Source organism: Syngnathus scovelli, chromosome 15 (assembly GCF_024217435.2).
Source record: "Syngnathus scovelli strain Florida chromosome 15, RoL_Ssco_1.2, whole genome shotgun sequence".
Classification (NCBI taxonomy): Eukaryota; Metazoa; Chordata; class Actinopteri; order Syngnathiformes; family Syngnathidae; genus Syngnathus; species Syngnathus scovelli.
In genome coordinates this window covers 9,718,056-9,734,708 of record NC_090861.1, presented here as the reverse complement: position 1 = coordinate 9,734,708, position 16,653 = coordinate 9,718,056, and the positions used below count along the sequence as shown (strand labels likewise).

The 16,653-nt window shown below is 48.9% G+C and overlaps 3 protein-coding genes across 24 annotated transcripts in view; 1 reads left to right on the top strand and 2 right to left on the bottom strand.

Annotated features, from left to right (window-relative positions):
- sparta (spartin a) overlaps positions 1 to 2,249 on the bottom strand; it is a 28,559-nt gene extending 26,310 nt beyond the window's left edge. The window contains exons 1-2 of the mRNA XM_049743238.2: positions 2,086 to 2,249; positions 116 to 764 (exon numbers count right to left, since the gene is read on the bottom strand). Coding sequence (XP_049599195.1) covers positions 116 to 763 — 648 coding nt within the window. The 5' untranslated portion in view covers position 764; positions 2,086 to 2,249. The remainder of the gene's footprint in view (positions 1 to 115; positions 765 to 2,085) is intronic.
- A 9,355-nt stretch (positions 2,250 to 11,604) lies between these two features.
- LOC125982543 (serine-rich and transmembrane domain-containing protein 1) lies at positions 11,605 to 13,685 on the top strand. 2 transcript variants are annotated; one of them, XM_049743318.2, is made up of 2 exons: positions 11,605 to 12,680; positions 12,763 to 13,685. In XM_049743318.2, the coding sequence occupies exons 1-2, from the start codon at positions 12,669 to 12,671 to the stop codon at positions 13,099 to 13,101; spliced, it is 351 nt and encodes a 116-aa protein (XP_049599275.1). In that variant the 5' UTR covers positions 11,605 to 12,668; the 3' UTR covers positions 13,102 to 13,685. The 2 variants fall into 2 exon arrangements, with proteins under 2 accessions (XP_049599275.1, XP_049599276.1); XM_049743319.2 differs by having other exon boundaries at positions 11,608 to 11,710.
- Positions 13,406 to 16,653, bottom strand: part of nbeaa (neurobeachin a) — a 35,470-nt gene continuing 32,222 nt past the window's right edge. For 10 of the 21 annotated variants that reach the window (XM_049743109.2, XM_049743097.2, XM_049743098.2 and 7 more), the window contains 9 exons: positions 16,497 to 16,586; positions 16,032 to 16,224; positions 15,650 to 15,721; positions 15,418 to 15,573; positions 15,179 to 15,349; positions 15,014 to 15,115; positions 14,753 to 14,949; positions 14,530 to 14,681; positions 13,406 to 14,397 (listed from right to left, as the gene is read on the bottom strand). In XM_049743109.2, the coding sequence (XP_049599066.1) occupies positions 14,307 to 14,397; positions 14,530 to 14,681; positions 14,753 to 14,949; positions 15,014 to 15,115; positions 15,179 to 15,349; positions 15,418 to 15,573; positions 15,650 to 15,721; positions 16,032 to 16,224; positions 16,497 to 16,586 (1,224 nt within the window). In that variant the 3' untranslated portion in view covers positions 13,406 to 14,306. Of the gene's footprint in view, positions 14,398 to 14,529; positions 14,682 to 14,752; positions 14,950 to 15,013; positions 15,350 to 15,417; positions 15,574 to 15,649; positions 15,722 to 16,031; positions 16,225 to 16,496; positions 16,587 to 16,653 lie in introns of all 21 variants that reach the window. The other 11 variants (XM_049743093.2, XM_049743101.2, XM_049743102.2 and 8 more) reach the window with 3 other exon arrangements.

The following is a 16,653-nucleotide window of genomic DNA, read 5'->3' as shown; positions in this document are numbered from 1 at the left end:
AAAGGACTTGCTTGTCTCCCGTGTGGTTCTTGCAAAATAAGTTGGAGTGAGCAAATCTCTAACAACAAGTGTTAGTCCCAAAGAGAGAAAAGGGAGCAAAAGAAGGTGCACTCACGTCCAGGAAGACGGGCCCACTCCCATTGGGCGGCCAGGCAGCAAAGCTGACGATGCGAAGATACCCGGGCTGCGACAGGGCGCTCACCTGCCCGCTGGGGGCCAGGAAGAACATTTGCACGCCCGAGGGGATCAGGAGCAGCTCACTCTCACTCTCAGGCCCACTGGCCAGGCTGCGGTGGCCATCGGCGGGCCAGGCCGAATACACCGGGGGCCTGGCCGGGGGCCTGGCTGCCACGGGCGACGCGTTCCTCTCCGGTAGCGGTGGCACTTGGAGGATGTTGGGGACGGAGGGGTACAGGTGCCGCGCCGGGTCGAGACTGGGGGTCAGGTCCATGAGCAGCCGTCGCCTCTGGGCAGGAGGGGGTGTCTGCGAGGCATCCATGGCGGAGAGGTGGTGGCCGACAGTGCCCAGGGCGCGCTCCATCCGCCACTGTAGCTCTCGGGCTCGATCCCAGGCGGGCCCCTGGTGACGCTCCCCCCTGGTGGGCACGGCCAGGCCCTGTGCCAGGTGCACGCGGCCCTTGCAGTAGTACTCAGTCGCCTTGGAGTGATCGCCGCCCTCCTCCAGTGACAGGCCACGGCTCATGCAGTTGAAGGCCAGCTCATACTGGTCCTTGATCAGCAGCAACTCGGCCGGCTCTGCCATGCTAAGGGAAAGGCCGCTTGTGTTACTACCAACGATGAGATGCTGTCAAGACTCACAAATTCAAAACAGTGACTGCCAATATGACCATAAGACAAAAGCAATCTGAACCGGTCCTGTACGACATCAAAGATGACAACTACAAAGAGCAAACACGGACTTCAATTGTATCGCTATATAACGCCGCATCCAACGAGACGTGTAAAATAATATATCACATCAAAGTACTCCAATTCATGACACCATTAAACCACGGAATCTCATTTCACACTCATCGTCCGTGAAGATGACTAATATTTGACAATGATTCGTTGTGTGGGTTCCCTCTCATGGCACGTACAAAAAGGTCAAGGTCAATGCTCAAACTGCATAAAATGACCAGCCCGTGCCTCATGTGACCCAGCCGGCAACTTTTCCTAAACCGCGCCCCCATATCACCGTAATGACTGTCACCTGCTCCCTCTTGTTTACTCAAACCCCGCCCGGTGTCTATTGTTACTTCCTGTTTGTTTTCTACTGTTTCCTGCCCACTGTCCCTGAGCCTCTGCCCGGCCTGTGTCGCTGGTCTCCACTACCCCCCCTCCTCCCTTCAATAAACCCTGGTCCAAGCTGCATTTGGTCACCCTGCTCCATTCATCCATGACGACACAAATCCAGTTCAACTAATTTGTTCAGGACTTGTTTTGATTGATTGATTGATTGATTGATTGATTGATTGATTGATTGATTGATTAATACCTTCATTGTCCCCTCTGGGGAAAATCAGTTGTCAGTTGTCAAACAGCTCATGACTTACTGAAGTATGACGTTTTCAGTTGTATTTGGCTTTTGAATGTATTTACTAACTCGCATACATGTGTAAAGCTTTGCTCATTTGAAGCCCGGGCTCAACCTTCAAAGTGATATTACGCCCTTTAAATACATATCTCTTTTTAGGAATGAAACCTGCCTTGCTTTTGAAAAGGACATGGTCCGCCGGCGCTTGGGGAGCGAAGAATTATTTTGATTGGTTCTCGGTTTGAAAGATTTGAAAAGCACTGCACAACAAAATGCTTTTACTAACAGCCAAGACATTGTCCGAGTTGTGGTTCTTTTCTTGATGCATAGTGAACGCGCAATGTAAATTTCCACAAACGACGAGCGCAGCCGGCTGAGTTGGCGTTGTCACGTTCGCCCGGTTCGACCTGCATGACGAGTGTTTGCTCTCCACTTTTTAGCACATGAAAAAATTTCAAGTCCACAAACGGTATACGCTCGCAGACACTTGGTGTCATTTGAAGTCTTGAGGAAAAAAAGATGAGAGAAAACGGGATCATTTAGCTCACCTTGATGGTGTAATGTCTCTTCCTGTAAAAAAAAACAGGACAAAAGTTCCTGGAAAAGTCTCCTTACGCCACTCTCAGACGCCAATGGCGCGACGGCAACACGTATTTGAAATAAGTCATTGACAAATCGTGTCCACGCCTGTCAAGTGAGTTTGATTGCAAAAGTCTCCTCCCACAGCCTGCTCTCCACTCCGCACCTGCTCACACAATATACTATATATATATATACAGGGTCCGGTGAAATGATCTGACACATTTGTAGGTTTAAAGAAACTTTTTTTTTTCGAAAAGTACATATAATGCCATTTTGTTTTGTTTTCTTTCATTTCGTTTAATTTCATTTTTGTTTGGTTTTTGAATAATGTTATTTTGTTTCGTTTCAGTTTCTAACATGAATTGGACCGGTGAGCATCGCGCTTTCATTGTGGAAACGTTTATCAAGAACGAATCTGTAACTGCAACACAACGAGCGTTCCGTTTGCGCTTCAGACTTGGTAGACGTGATCCCGTACCTGATCGAAACACGATCTGGTTATGGGTTTCTAACTTCAGAGCCAATGGATCAGCATTGAAACGAAAATCAACCGGCCGACGTTTCACCGCCGCAGAACTCCAGAAAATGTGGCAGCGGTAAGAGCTATATATATATATCCAAATGGATGGATGGATGGATGGATATAATATATATATATATATATATATATATATATATATATATATATATATATATATATATATATATATATATATATATATATATATATATATATATATATATATATATATATATACAAAATCCAACACAATATATATATATATATAATGCCAATCACCTGTTATCCAATTTACTCACTGCGTGCTCGTTTGATTTCTTCAGATTTAGGAAAATGCAAAGACACTGAAGCAGAAATTAGACTTAGACAGATTGGTTGAGTTCAATCACAATTCTTGTTCAAAAAGCTCTGTTTTCAGGAAAGTACAATACAGCGCTGGGCCCTTCAAGAGCGGAAAGTCTCCATTCAGAAAAGGCAAAGTCCAAGGTTGTTAGATCAGTTTTATATTCAGTAGCACATTGTGGGCCGGGATTGATGGGCGATGAGTCTTCGGGGTGGGGCAAGTTCGAAGGAGAGTCTGCTTCCATGGGAGTGGTGCTGGTTATGGGCGATTCGGTGTGTAGGTGGGGGGCTGTTGGTGTGTGTGTGTGGAGGGGGGCTGTTGTCTTCCCTCCCGTCTTTTGGCCTTGGCGATCATCTTTGGCCGAGTCTTTCGGTAGCTCCTTCTGGCACCTGCTGGTTTTATCTCCACGTGACCTTCCTGTGAACATTCTTCTCCAATCTTGGACATACACTGTCGTACCTCATTCAACCGTATCTTTTCGTTGTTAGGCAAACTATTTCCCTCTGTGCAGAGCGTTCAGTAGTAATCAAAAACTGGCGTCTAGCATTAGTCAAAACATAAGATACAATCAAGTACTGAACGGTCAAGACGACTCTGGCCGTGTCCATGATTCAGAGAAAAAACATCAGGCATGCATTCCACAGTTCCTTAAGGGTCATTAAGCTATTTAGGCAATATATCAAAAGTCATTTGTTATTTCAAAGTCCTCAGAAATATATCAGATCATAAAGTTATAAAAACTTTTCTCATCACCACTTATCAAAAATGTCTAGTTATGTCTTCTTTATTGATTTGGTGTGTAGGTATAATTATATGCTTAAAATGTTTCTTTTATTTATTTAATATGTGAATATACTTGTCTGCTTATGTACTTTATTCAATGAGGTTTGAGCATATCTGTTTTTGTAGCGAGGCAGGACTTTTTGTATTTCGACCTCATTCCTTCACTCCCTCTGTTGACCTCAGTTTAACTGAGGTCACCAAAATCGTTGATGCCACCAGGGTCCCTCTGTGGAGCCGCCAATGAGTGAGAAAAATAAATATAGATAAAATTCATACCCAGACATTTGTAAAAGATGGAGAGTGGAAAGGCAATTGGCCTAGACAACATTCCAGTGACAGCATGGAACTATCAAGGAGAGATGGCAGGGGAGATTTTTAAAAAGCGAGAAGTTCCCCGGAAAGGTGTTGACTTCTATTCCTTATTTCAGACCACGGCGATGCGCAGAACTGTAGTAGCTACAGAGGTGTTGTTATGTTGATTAAGCAAAGCATGAAGTTATCGGAAAGAATGTTAGAAGCGAGGCTTGGAAATCTACTGGCCAAAATAATGGAGAGTGTGGCAGAGACGAAGATAGGACATGCAGATGGTTGGCGGTACAGAAAGATATGGAAACGATCGCTCTGCAGTCGCGGCCCCTAACAGGAGCAGCCGAAAGAAGTGGAAGATAAGAAAGAAAATGTGAACGAGAAATACATAAACAAATAACGAAATACATACGTAAAACAAATAACGAAATACATACATACATATATAGTACATACATATAGACAGAAATGTCGATTACAGTGGTAGAGCAGTCATTGACGATGTAAGTGGGCCTCCTAACAAGAGAAATTAATGATCACATGTGTCTAACCTTTAGGTTTAGGACAATGTAGTATTGCTCCAAATGTTGGTTTACATTCCTTTAGAGCAGGGGTCCCCAACCCCCGGTCCGCGGACCTGTACCGGTCCGTGGGTCACTTGGTACCAGGCCGCCAAGCCGCACAGAAAAAAATATATATTTTTTTATCGACGATCAATTAATTCAGGTCAAGACACTCGTCCCGGTCACGTGACATGTTTCCCCAGTCGAGCCCGCAAAGCTAGCATAAATGAGTAAAAATTTATTTTGAAAAATATAAAAAATAAAATTGGCGATTCTCTCCCTATAGCAGGGGTCTCAAACTCCAGTCCTCGGGGGCCGCATTCCTACATGTTTTCCAAGTTTCCCTCGTTAAACACACCTGATTCAATTATCAGGCTCCTGCAGAACGTGAGGATGAACTGATCATTTGAATCAGATGTGTTTAACGAGGGAAACTTGGAAAACATGTAGGAATGCGGCCCCCGAGGACTGGAGTTTGAGACCCCTGCCCTATAGGGTTTATCTCAAATGACGTCACGTTTGCGCATAAATATTCAGCGTATGTGAACATCGGGACAAACATTGGAATGGCCACTGCAGCTGCACGCATCATTTTGGAGGAGGACGATGTACCAGGAGCAAAATTCCAACACGGTTTTGTTGCCAAACATAGTGTGGAACAACTTAAACTTTGGCTGACATGCAGAGACCTGAAATTCAGCTAAAAGAAAGCCGTTTTAGTCGATGGGTAAAATGTATTGGGTGATACCTCTCACTCATGTGAGGTCTTGCAAGCGAACCAAGCTAACCTCGTGTTGTCAACTTTCATGAAAATTTAATATTTGGAAGTCACAACTTGTTTGTTATTATGCTATCAATAATATTTATATATATTATTGTTATAATGACACAGCTAATGCAAGGGGGGAATATACAGGACCTATACCGATCCATCTTTGAAATTGTTAGGATTGTTAGTGATTTTAAAAAATCTCATCAAATGCTCTCTTCCTTGAGATGCGGAAAATGGGGTCCAAGGACCCACTGGCCATCTGTTTTCCTTCTAAAGTGGAATGAGCAAATCTGCAACCATAACTACAAAGATAAAAAAAAAAAAAAAAATTACAAAACATGCTGTCCTACAGCCTTTCAATATCTTCAGAGTTGAAGATGCAGTTGCATCCTTCAATTTCAAAATTCCCCATCAATATTTTGCACCACCACCTCTGCAAGCATGGCATGTCATGCTGGGGAAAAAAAAAGTATGGGGAAAAAAATCCATAGGCTACTAGGCCCCCAAGTTAACATCTAGTAAGTGAGATTCTTAACCCCTAAGCACCCTCCAGAACAAAATAAACAACAATATAAAAGCTAAGGAGTGGAATAGTGCAAGTAGGAAAAATAAACAAGATACATGGACCAGGGCTGTGGACTCGGTCGGATTTTTGCACCGAGTCCAAGTCCGTCCTCTTGACCACCGAGTCCGAGTCCAAGTCCGGCTCTCCATTTTTTCTGTTAATTCATGTGACTGCTTAGTCTTTATTCAAGGCTAATTTAGATCAAAATCTATTAGAACGAACGCAACTGCTTTCACACTGGCTGGTTCGGCTTATATAGGATCCCTTGCTGAGAGCGCAGACGTAAAAGTGAGGCAACGTTCCAATCGGACGTCGGATCGATAACATTTTCCCTGCCCTACCGGAGTTGTGCTAGTTCATAACGTAGATCACTCATGGCGTAGTCATAAATGTACGGTTGACAATTTAACCGATAGAAGTGGATACATTGGAACATAACCTATACTCTAATATGTTATTTGACATGGTATTAAATGCGTGGCTTTACAAAAATAGTCATTGAAGCCCACCCTTAGCCCTGAGTGCCATTGGCATGAGGCAAAACGCTTGAAAACACACACTCTCGCCCAATTAAATAACCATTCTGAAACACAGGACATGTAAGATAATATTTTTTAATCATTAATTACACCATTATAGCTCAGACATTTATCTAAACACAAATAATTAGTGACGACCCCACAACTATCGAAACACATCAATGATATAAGCTGGGTGACATAATCGTCCTTGACATTGGTACATAATGTAAACATTAGCCTAAGTGCAACTCAACGAGGTCGCATTGATCGTAAGCAGGGCTGTGGACAGTATTCCTACGCGCATTCTCAGCAGCATGATGGAAATAAAATTTAACGTATTTTTTTTATTGTTGGACTCGGTGGACTCGGTCAAAATCAGCACCGAGTCCGGCAAAAATGACCGAGTCCGACCGAGTCCGAGTCCCCGAGTCCGAGTCCGAGTCCACAGCCCTGGTATAGACATCATACTTACACCAGTAAAATGAAATGGCACCTCCATACAGAAATACATACACATACCTGACCCAATAAATCGTCATTTGTTTCTGCAGATTGGCATTTTTGAAGATGAGTCAAGAATCCAGTTGTCATTGCACAGTAGTAGCAAAGATAATATGATTTGATGCACCCACCATTGCATCTGAACATCTTATGGACTGCAAACAATTAGAAATGCCATTTGAAAAGTACTGCAGGTTTCATGATGCATAGTGAAAAAATAACTAGGGATGACCGGGTACAATCACAGCTAGAAAGGTCTTGAAATATGAATGGTCTTGAAAAGTATCTGCAATTTCTCACATTTTAATTTCTTCAAGAGTAATAGTGTAAACAGTAATTTGGCATTGATATTGGTGAGTTCTGATACCAATAGCACTATCAGAATACGAGTGGTATGGACAAGTAGCTGTATCAGTAAGTACTAATGTCACGTCGCCCCCAACTGCTCCACTATGTGTCTGTCTTGGTTTCTGTCTGTGTGCTCGCCCCTCCCCTCCTGTGTGCCCATGATCAGTGTGATTGTTCCCACCTGCCTCTCGTTACCTGTCGTGTATAAAAGTCCTGTCTGCCCCTCACTCCCGGTCGGATTATTGGTATTGGTATTGGTATTGGTATTGGTATTGTTATTGGTTTGGTTTTGGTCATTGGTTTTGGTTCCTGTCGTTCGGTGTGTTGTCCTGTCTTGGTGCCGTCATGTCCTGCTGTCTTGTTTCACGTCCCGGTCAGTCAGTCAAGTTATTGTTTGCTATGTCATGTCAGTTGCCTTTTGAGTTCCGCCAATAAACCCTGGTCCAAGCTGCACTTGGTCGTCCTGCTCCATGCTGCACCACAACCGACCGTGACAGAATGATCCGACCATCACAACGACCAGCGCTTGGACCCCCCTCCACCACCAGCTCCCGCTGCGACGCCCGATCGTCGTCCGAGCTTGTTCCAGCGACGTCGGACTCACGGACGCCATCGGAGTTCCTCCCGGCACCATCGCCTCTGCGACCGTCGTCGGACTTCGCTGCCGCGACGCCGGACCCGCGGTCGCCATCGGAGTGCTTCTGGCGGCAGCGGCTTTGCGGCCGCGATCGGACTCTGGTGCCGCGACGCCGGACCCACGGCCGCCGTTGGAGTGCCTCCCGGCGTCATCAGACTCACGGCCGCCATCGGGCTCCACCCCTGCGTTGCAGGACCTGCGGGCGTCGCCAGACATCCAAGCCAGCTGCGTCGGACCCGCGATCGTCCCTGGCTCCACTCCCACTGCTGCGGCGCGTGATGGCTCTTGCCGCTGCGCAGAGCCCCGCCTTCCGAGTGTCGCCGATCACTGTACGGACTTTGTGAGTGGCCGCCAATCACGGTACAGACTTCCGGAGTCGCCGCCAATTGCCGTACGGACTTCCTGAGTGGCCGCCGATTGCGGCACTGACTTTTGTATGCCGCTGATTGCGGTTGTGTTTCCCCGAGTCGCCGCCGAGTGCGGCTCTGTCCCCTAGGTCCCCGCCCGAGTGCGGCTCTGTCCCCTTGGTCCCCGCCCGAGTGCGGCTCTGTCCCCTAAGTCCCCGCCCGAGTGCGGCTCTGTCCCCTAGGTCCCCGCCCGAGTGCGGCTCTGTCCCCTAGGTCCCCGCCCGAGTGCGGCTCTGTCCCCTAGGTCCCCGCCCGAGTGCGGCTCTGTCCCCTAGGTCCCCGCCCGAGTGCGGCTCTGTCCCCTTGGTCCCCGCCCGAGTGCGGCTCTGTCCCCTAGGTCCCCGCCCGAGTGCGGCTCTGTCCCCTAGGTCCCCGCCCGAGTGCGGCTCTGTCCCCTAGGTCCCCGCCCGAGTGCGGCTCTGTCCCCTAGGTCCCCGCCCGAGTGCGGCTCTGTCCCCTAAGTCCCCGCCCGAGGGCGGATCTGTCCCCAAGTCGCCGCCCGAGTGCGGCGCGGTTCGGTTCCCCAAGTCGCCGCCCGAGTGCGGCGCGGTTCGGTTCCCCAAGTCGCCGCCCGAGTGCGGCGCGGTTCGGTTCCCCAAGTCGCCGCCCGAGTGCGGCGCGGTTCGGTTCCCCAAGTCGCCGCCCGAGTGCGGCGCGGTGCGGTTCCCCAAGTCGCCGCCCGAGTGCGGCGCGGTTCGGTTCCCCTAGTTTTTTTTTTTTTGGGACGTCGGGAGACGTCCCTTGTGGGGGGGGTTCTGTCACGTCGCCCCCAACTGCTCCACTATGTGTCTGTCTTGGTTTCTGTCTGTGTGCTCGCCCCTCCCCTCCTGTGTGCCCATGATCAGTGTGATTGTTCCCACCTGCCTCTCGTTACCTGTCGTGTATAAAAGTCCTGTCTGCCCCTCACTCCCGGTCGGATTATTGGTATTGGTATTGGTATTGGTATTGTTATTGGTTTGGTTTTGGTCATTGGTTTTGGTTCCTGTCGTTCGGTGTGTTGTCCTGTCTTGGTGCCGTCATGTCCTGCTGTCTTGTTTCACGTCCCGGTCAGTCAGTCAAGTTATTGTTTGCTATGTCATGTCAGTTGCCTTTTGAGTTCCGCCAATAAACCCTGGTCCAAGCTGCACTTGGTCGTCCTGCTCCATGCTGCACCACAACCGACCGTGACAACTAAAGAGTTTAGTATCCATCCATCCATCCATCCATCCATCCATCCATCCATCCATCCATCCATCCATCCATCCATCCATCCATCCATCCATCCATCCATCCATCCATCCATCCATCCATCCATCTCGCCCGCTCGCCCATCCGTCCGTCCATCCATCCATTTTCTGTTCCGCTTGTCTCCACGGGGGTCGCGGGCGTGCTGGAGCTTATCCCAGCAGTCATCGGGGGAGTAGGCGGGGACACCCTGAACCGGCCAGAGTATTTGTATCCAAATAAATTAAACACCCTAAAAGTTACAACCATTGTCATATTGGTATAAATTGCTTACCATGACAACAAGAAATTGTTCAATTCACAAAATCTACTTGGATTGTACTGGCTTTAAAACTAAAACATACGTACCTCCATGACAAATAGCTGTCTTCTCGTGAGTTTGCATATGTGCCACTACAGTACTATAAATTCCACATTTGTATTGATGTGAGCCCACAAAGATGGGCACCGGCCGATGCCCATCTTAGTGGATGGTTGGATGAAACTGAGAGCAAACAAAAACAAAACATTTGACTTTTCATTTTTGCACATAATGAAATTTCATCAAATGCTCCAGGGACCGATCATTGAGGTTTTATTTTGAATTGGTAGGTAAAGCGGGCTCCTTGCCCCATTTACAGAAACGGTCTTTTCTGCCCTTTGTAGGATGATATTCCCTCTCCTGTCACGACCCGTCCCCGGTTGTTTTGTTATGTGTTTGGTCATGGATTCTGTCCGCGTCTGTGTACTCGCCCCTCCCTTCCTGTGTCTACTCACAATCAATGTATTAATCACAGTCAACTGCCTCTCGTTACCTGTTTCGTATTTAAGTCCTGTCTGCGTGTCACTCTGTGGTATATGGTTTTTGCTGCTTCGCTGGTCTCCAAAAAACACTCGGTGATCGGTGGCTGTTTCCCGACGAATGAGCACTTCAGGGACCCACGGCTGATTGGGAAAAGATTTTATTCAACCGATGTCAGAGTGAAGTCTTTCCAAAAAGTTGAGTGGCCCAAGGCATGGATGTAAAAAAGCCCTAAGAAGCTGATGTCACGGCTTGGGGTAACAGCTGTAGTTTTCAATCTACTAGTTTACTTCAGTCCTAAAAAGGAGATCTTGACCAGCGCTGTTGGTGATGGACAACAACAGCCACTTTACCTTATTATAGGATTGCACACATTGCTGCAACTGAATTCTCCCTGGTCACGGATAACTGGCCCTTCTATCTTCTACTAAGTACTTATACACTACTGAAACTAAAGCTTCTCTGTACAGCAAATAAAGTTTGATAGTCTTACTGCTACTAGTGGATCATCTAGTGCAACATACAGGTACGCATAAAGTTCAAAATTCACTTCAACTCCTTGTCGGATCGTTGATGTCTTCTCGTCTATGATGTCTTGTTTCTTGTTTTTTGGTTCGTCTTTGTAAGTTCTGCTTCAGTTAGCCAGTCTGTCGGTCGGTCCGTTAAGTTATGTTAGTTTGCCGGTTCTGTTGGTCCATCTTCCCTTCCAACTACCTTTTCCCTCAATAAACCCTGGTCTAAGCTGCATTTGGTCGCCCTGCTCCGTTCCGAAACTGACATCTCCATGCCCCTATTTACGGTTAATAAGGTCTGGGGTTTTTCAGATAAATGCAGTAAAGCTTTAACAAACTATTTAACCAACCGCGTTAACCAACTATTGTGCATTTTATAGCATTCTCTACAAACTTGGTGCATATTTTTGTCATTGTATGCACCAATATTTTGCAATATAAATTGTAATTTCATTTTCCTTCAGATGGTTGTTGTTCTTTTATTACATTTTATCTTGAATCCATTTAATGTTTTGTTTTTGAATAATAAAAACAAATATTTCTAAAATTAAATAATTGTGATGAGTTTTTTCACAGTCAACTCTATCATGTATGATTTTAACGTCAATTTATTTTGAACAAAGAGGGGGGGGGGGCGTTTTCAGATTAACCGCAAATTGGGAGAAGCGGCCCCAGAAAATTTATAGCCACACACAGTGGGCGAGAGAGCGAGGGGAGGCAGAGAAGTGCGCCTATCACAGCATCCGGGCAGAGGAAGAGGCGAGGTGGAGCTGCAGTGAGGTCCGCGCAACATCTATTCTCTAATCAGGTTTGCTTAATGACTGGCTGTAGCTTCTTTTCATTCAAATTGTTCAGCGCCTTTTCCTGTGTTGACTCCACTCTTACTCAAAGGAAGCGCGTGCGCGGCACGTTGACAGATCAATGCGAACGATCAAATGCTGAGTTGAGCCAATCGAATAGCGTAGACTGCGCGCGATGAACTACACGCCGAGAGCCGGGTGGCACTCAACACTCGCTGCCCAGCCCCGCTCAAATTCTGAGACATGATTGAGGGAGGGCGTGCAGTCGCAGTTGCGCTCGGCGTGTGGAGACACACAAATGAATGACGGGCCGGCTGAGAGATGAGCACAGTAACACATCATGTAGAGAGAGACGCAGCGCCCTCGCACACACACGCTCCAAATATGTCATTTTGTCACACATCAACCATTACTCCATGACACGATGATCCTCTGAGGAGAGAGACTTTATTGGTGAAGGACACTGCCTTCAACTGGCAAAAACATGCATTCGTGGACGATGAGCGGAGTCAAACAAACGGCTTGTTAGAAACGAACGAAGCGAGAGCCCGTACGAGGGGGCGAGCCCGTTTTCAGTAGAACGTGACCCGCGAGCCCGGTTGCCTGGAGACAAAAAGCAACCCGATTAAGACCAATTATCAAGCGCTCGGCTCACAATGAAGAGCGGACGTCATAGACGGGCAAACGAACGAACACGCATCCCCAAATGAGGGGCGTCCAACACCTACGTGAAAGCAAACATACACGCACGCACGCACACACACGCTCGCGCGCAAACCCCTTTACAAGATCAAACGCGATGCGTGGGGTCGCTATCTTGTGTGCAGGCACCATGAGTTCGATTTCCACAATGACGGTGTGCATGTGTGTGTGTATGTGTGACCACAAGAAAAATAAAATCAAAAGCGATGCAGTAGTCGACGAGGGCCTACCCCGTGGATACAGGGGTATGCAACATGGCAGGTCATGTTGATGGAGGTGTGCTGTCATTGGAGCAGGGGTGTGTAGACTTTATATATGCACCACATATCAGCTGTCTTTTTGTTTTTCCACATATGAGGATCTGCAGTATTTTGCCGCAGTCGGAATGTCCGGGATGGATGAAAGCGGTACCTCAGTGGTGGAAAACGGAAGCCTTCGGCACATCTCTCCCACGTTCGTTCCCAGATCGTCAATGTCGTCTCCGGGTAGAGCTGGAGGCGTGTCCGTGTACGTGTGGCTGTTCCTGGGCCTCCTGCTGTTCCTGCTAACCCTGCTGGTCACCGCCCTCCACAGGCTGAAGAACATCATCTCGTCGTCCGACTCATCCTGCGGCGAGCCTCGGAGCTCCTTCACCAACGTGGAGATCGGCAGCATCTCGTCCTCGCGGAGGTCCACCGTCTCCTCGCTGTGTGCCTGAGGCTCACGTGCACTCGCGTGTGGGCACAGAAAGACACGTGCAGCTGGGCTGTAGCAAAAACTTGGGGCGAATGAAATTCATTCGACGGCAAATCAGCATTTTGAAACATTTCTTCTCTCCTTTGCTTTGTGTTGGTGAACAAAGCAGGATTACAGAGGATGATATGGATGAGCCTTGCATTACTTTCTTGTGGCCAAAGACACCCTTTATGCACCAAAACAAAATCCTTTGTGGGAAACCACCGCAGAAAAACACGAAGCACAACATGTGTGACATACGTCAAGAAAAAGGCAGAGACCTTAAATTCTTTGCATAATTTATTTTTCGTACAGATTTTTTTTCCAACTCACGTCATATTTTACATCTTTGCAATAAAACATGACTACAATAGTTCTTCAGGGTTTCATAGATCCAAAAATAATTAACTTTTTTTGTTTGTTGGTTTTTGGATGTGTGCGTGTGTGGCTGGAGTTACGTGCGTGTGCGGCCGCCGTGCCGGTCATGCACACGCTCGTTGTTATATTGCTGTAAAATCTTCACACGTGAGCGTTTAAATACAAACATCGATGCACAAAGAATTCACCCTGGCCCTGGACGAGAAGGAACCCAAAGAACCTGGCCCGTCCTCAGAACAATTAAAGCCCCCACGAGGAATGGGTGCCTCGCAATCAGAAAGAAAGCCGAATCGGGAAGGATAAAAAAAAAAAATGCAAACAGGAAAAAAAAATTGCTTTTGTTTCAATAATGTGAGCACACGGGGCCGGCGGCAAAAGCAAGTCTTGTTCTGTACATATTTGACACCACGATCACTAAATGTAGAAAGAAAAAGGCAGCAAAAGAAAAATCATCACCCTCGTTCGCCCTTCTCGTTCAATTCGAGGAAAAAGAGGCCGAGTTGGATTTACACAAAAGGAAAGAGGACAAATCCTCAAAGGAACCCAAAGGCGGATCATCTCGGCAAAGAGTATCTGGCTCACTCAAGCGTTAAAGCAGAACCCATCAAACCCGGAACCTGACCCGCCAGCACCGGCGACCGATCCGCACTCTGTTGGCTGTGTCGTCTTTGGGCTCAGGCGTGCGTGTGTGCGTGCATGTGTGTGTGTGCGCGCGCATGTGTGCGTGTGTGAGAGAGAGAGAGTCCCGTCAAAGCAAGCAGAACCTCAAGTCGTCTTCTCGTGTACCTGGAGAGCTGCTTTCCCGCAGTGTCAGTAGCGGTTCTGATGCTCGTAGTGCCAGCGGTTGAAGTCGATGTTAAACGCCACGATGCTGCCGGACGCCATGCCAGTGATCAGCGTCCTGCGGCAAAGACAAGAAGTCAGGCGGCGGGCGGCAGGCGACAGCTTCCGGCTTCCGAATGCGGCCGCCCTGAACGCGGCTCCTGTGTTTCCCTGCTGATGGGTTTCCACGGTAACGGCCCTACGAGGTCACCTCTGGTCGTGCGACAGGTCCATGGCACGAATGCCAGCGTCGCATCCCGGGTAGATATAGAGCTGCTTGAAATCGCAGGCCTGCCACACCTCCACCACGCCGTTGTCGCCACCCGTCACCAGGTTCTGCCCATCGCTGCTCAGCAGGACGGCCTGCCGGGGGTCAGACACAGGGTTCGAGGCATGCCGAATGCTATTGGTCTGCAATTAAGGCTGAGCCTCACCCGCGTGGAGTCGTTTAGCTCCATCTGAGCCAGAAGCTTGCCATTGATGCTAAAGTTGCAGAAGCGTCCTCGCTCATAGTAGATAACACAGTGGCCCTCGCTGGACACCGAGATCAGACGCGGCTGACGGCACAGCTTGGGGCCTTCTAGGGCCCTCAAGAGGTCGCCCGTGATGGTGTGCACCAAGCAGGGGCCCTCTGATGTGGAGAGAATTCAGATCAGGAACCCCAGGAGGGAGGCAAGGCAGCTCGCTCATCGTACCTCTGGCCCCGCTGATGACCAATCCCAGCTCGGCGCAGACGGACACGCACGCCACCTCATGGTCGTGTCCTGTTAGGACGGCCCGTGGGGCGGGGTAGTCACCTGCAGCAAAAACGTTTTGGCAAAGAAGGCCTCGGCTTCCGGTCAACAGCCTTGGGCGCTCACTGTTATTGGGATTGTCGCCGATGATGTGGTGCCGCCCGCTCCAGTACCACAGCAGAAGCGTGGCATCCCGAGAGCCGGACACAATGTAGCAGTCTCCCCCGATGTAAGACTCGGAGCGGGCCAGACATGTCACCACGTCCCAGTGACCAAAAACGATCTGCGTTAGCTTCCCTGCGGGGCGGGGAGCACTCAGGCTTGAAAAGGCACTCGGCAAACGTAAGCAGAAATGCGGCTCATACCCGTCTCGGTGGAGTAGACCCGGAAGCTCTTGTCCCAGAAGCCGCATGCCAGGATGTAGCGGTTGTCGGCCGTCACCACGAAGCAGTGCGTGTTGATCTGGATGCTCTGGTCCACCAGGTCCGTGATCTGGCGCTTGTTGGTGCCCGAGTTGTTGGCTGGACACATTGGGGCGGGAAATTTACTCGCTGCCTTGCCCTCCCGCACTCGGTCAACCACGAGAAAAACGCCAACCTATGAGGGGATCCATCTCGATGGGAAGGTGGTGAGCCTGCTCCAGGGAATATCCCGGCGCACCTCGTAGGCCTAGAGGGAGTCCAACATAACACACTTAAAACACTCCTTGATCATCTTCTGCGACACATCTGCCTTTCTGATGATACAATTGGAAGGTTTCCAGACGTTTCCGACAAGATGTGTTCCAACTTAAGAGCCTCATGTCGAATGAATCAAAAGTGCCATCCCATCTCTTTGATTCGAGAACATCCATGGAGGGCTTGTCGGGAATGACACCATCGCCCACTATTGTCTTGTCTGTATCTTGGCCAAGGCTTAAAAAAAAAGAAAAAAAAAAAAAACTGAAAAAAAACATTGGAGAATGAGAGGGAGCACTAACCGACGGTGTTGTGCCAGCGGTTGACGGCAAAGAGGCGGCTGCACGTGACGGTGACGGCGGCGGGGATGCTGAGGTGAGGCAGTGTGTTGGCGGCCACGTGCGTGACGGGAGAGTTGGACGGGAACTTAAGCACCATGATTACGTCCTGCTGCATCTGATCCTTAAACATCAGAGGACTCTGAGGAAGGAAACACTGATGAGACAGACAGAGAGAGAGAGCCGGGCCATGGCAGGAAGAGGATGAGCAGGGAGGGGAGGAGGGGCAGGGAAAAAAGGCAAGATTAGTGGGAGACCAGGGTCCCAGCAGGTTGACAGTAAGGGGCGGGACAGGGCAGGGTAAGGGTAGTGGGGGAGCGGGTCCAGGGCGGAGTGGTCTACATGAAGGTAGCCTGGGTGCTAAGTGGCAAAAGGCGCAACTTTTTTTGTTGAGCGTGACAAAAGCAATGGCAAGGACGTTGCTCTCACCAGATGCATGGCGGAGGACCGGGGCGGGTGCGGCTCGATCAGGAGCTGCGAGGGGATCTGCCCGCACGCCTGAATCTGCGCCTCCATCACCTGCGGGGACATGTAAGTGTCAGCGGGGAGAGCCTGGACGGGATGCGGACCCAAGGGCCAAGCCTGC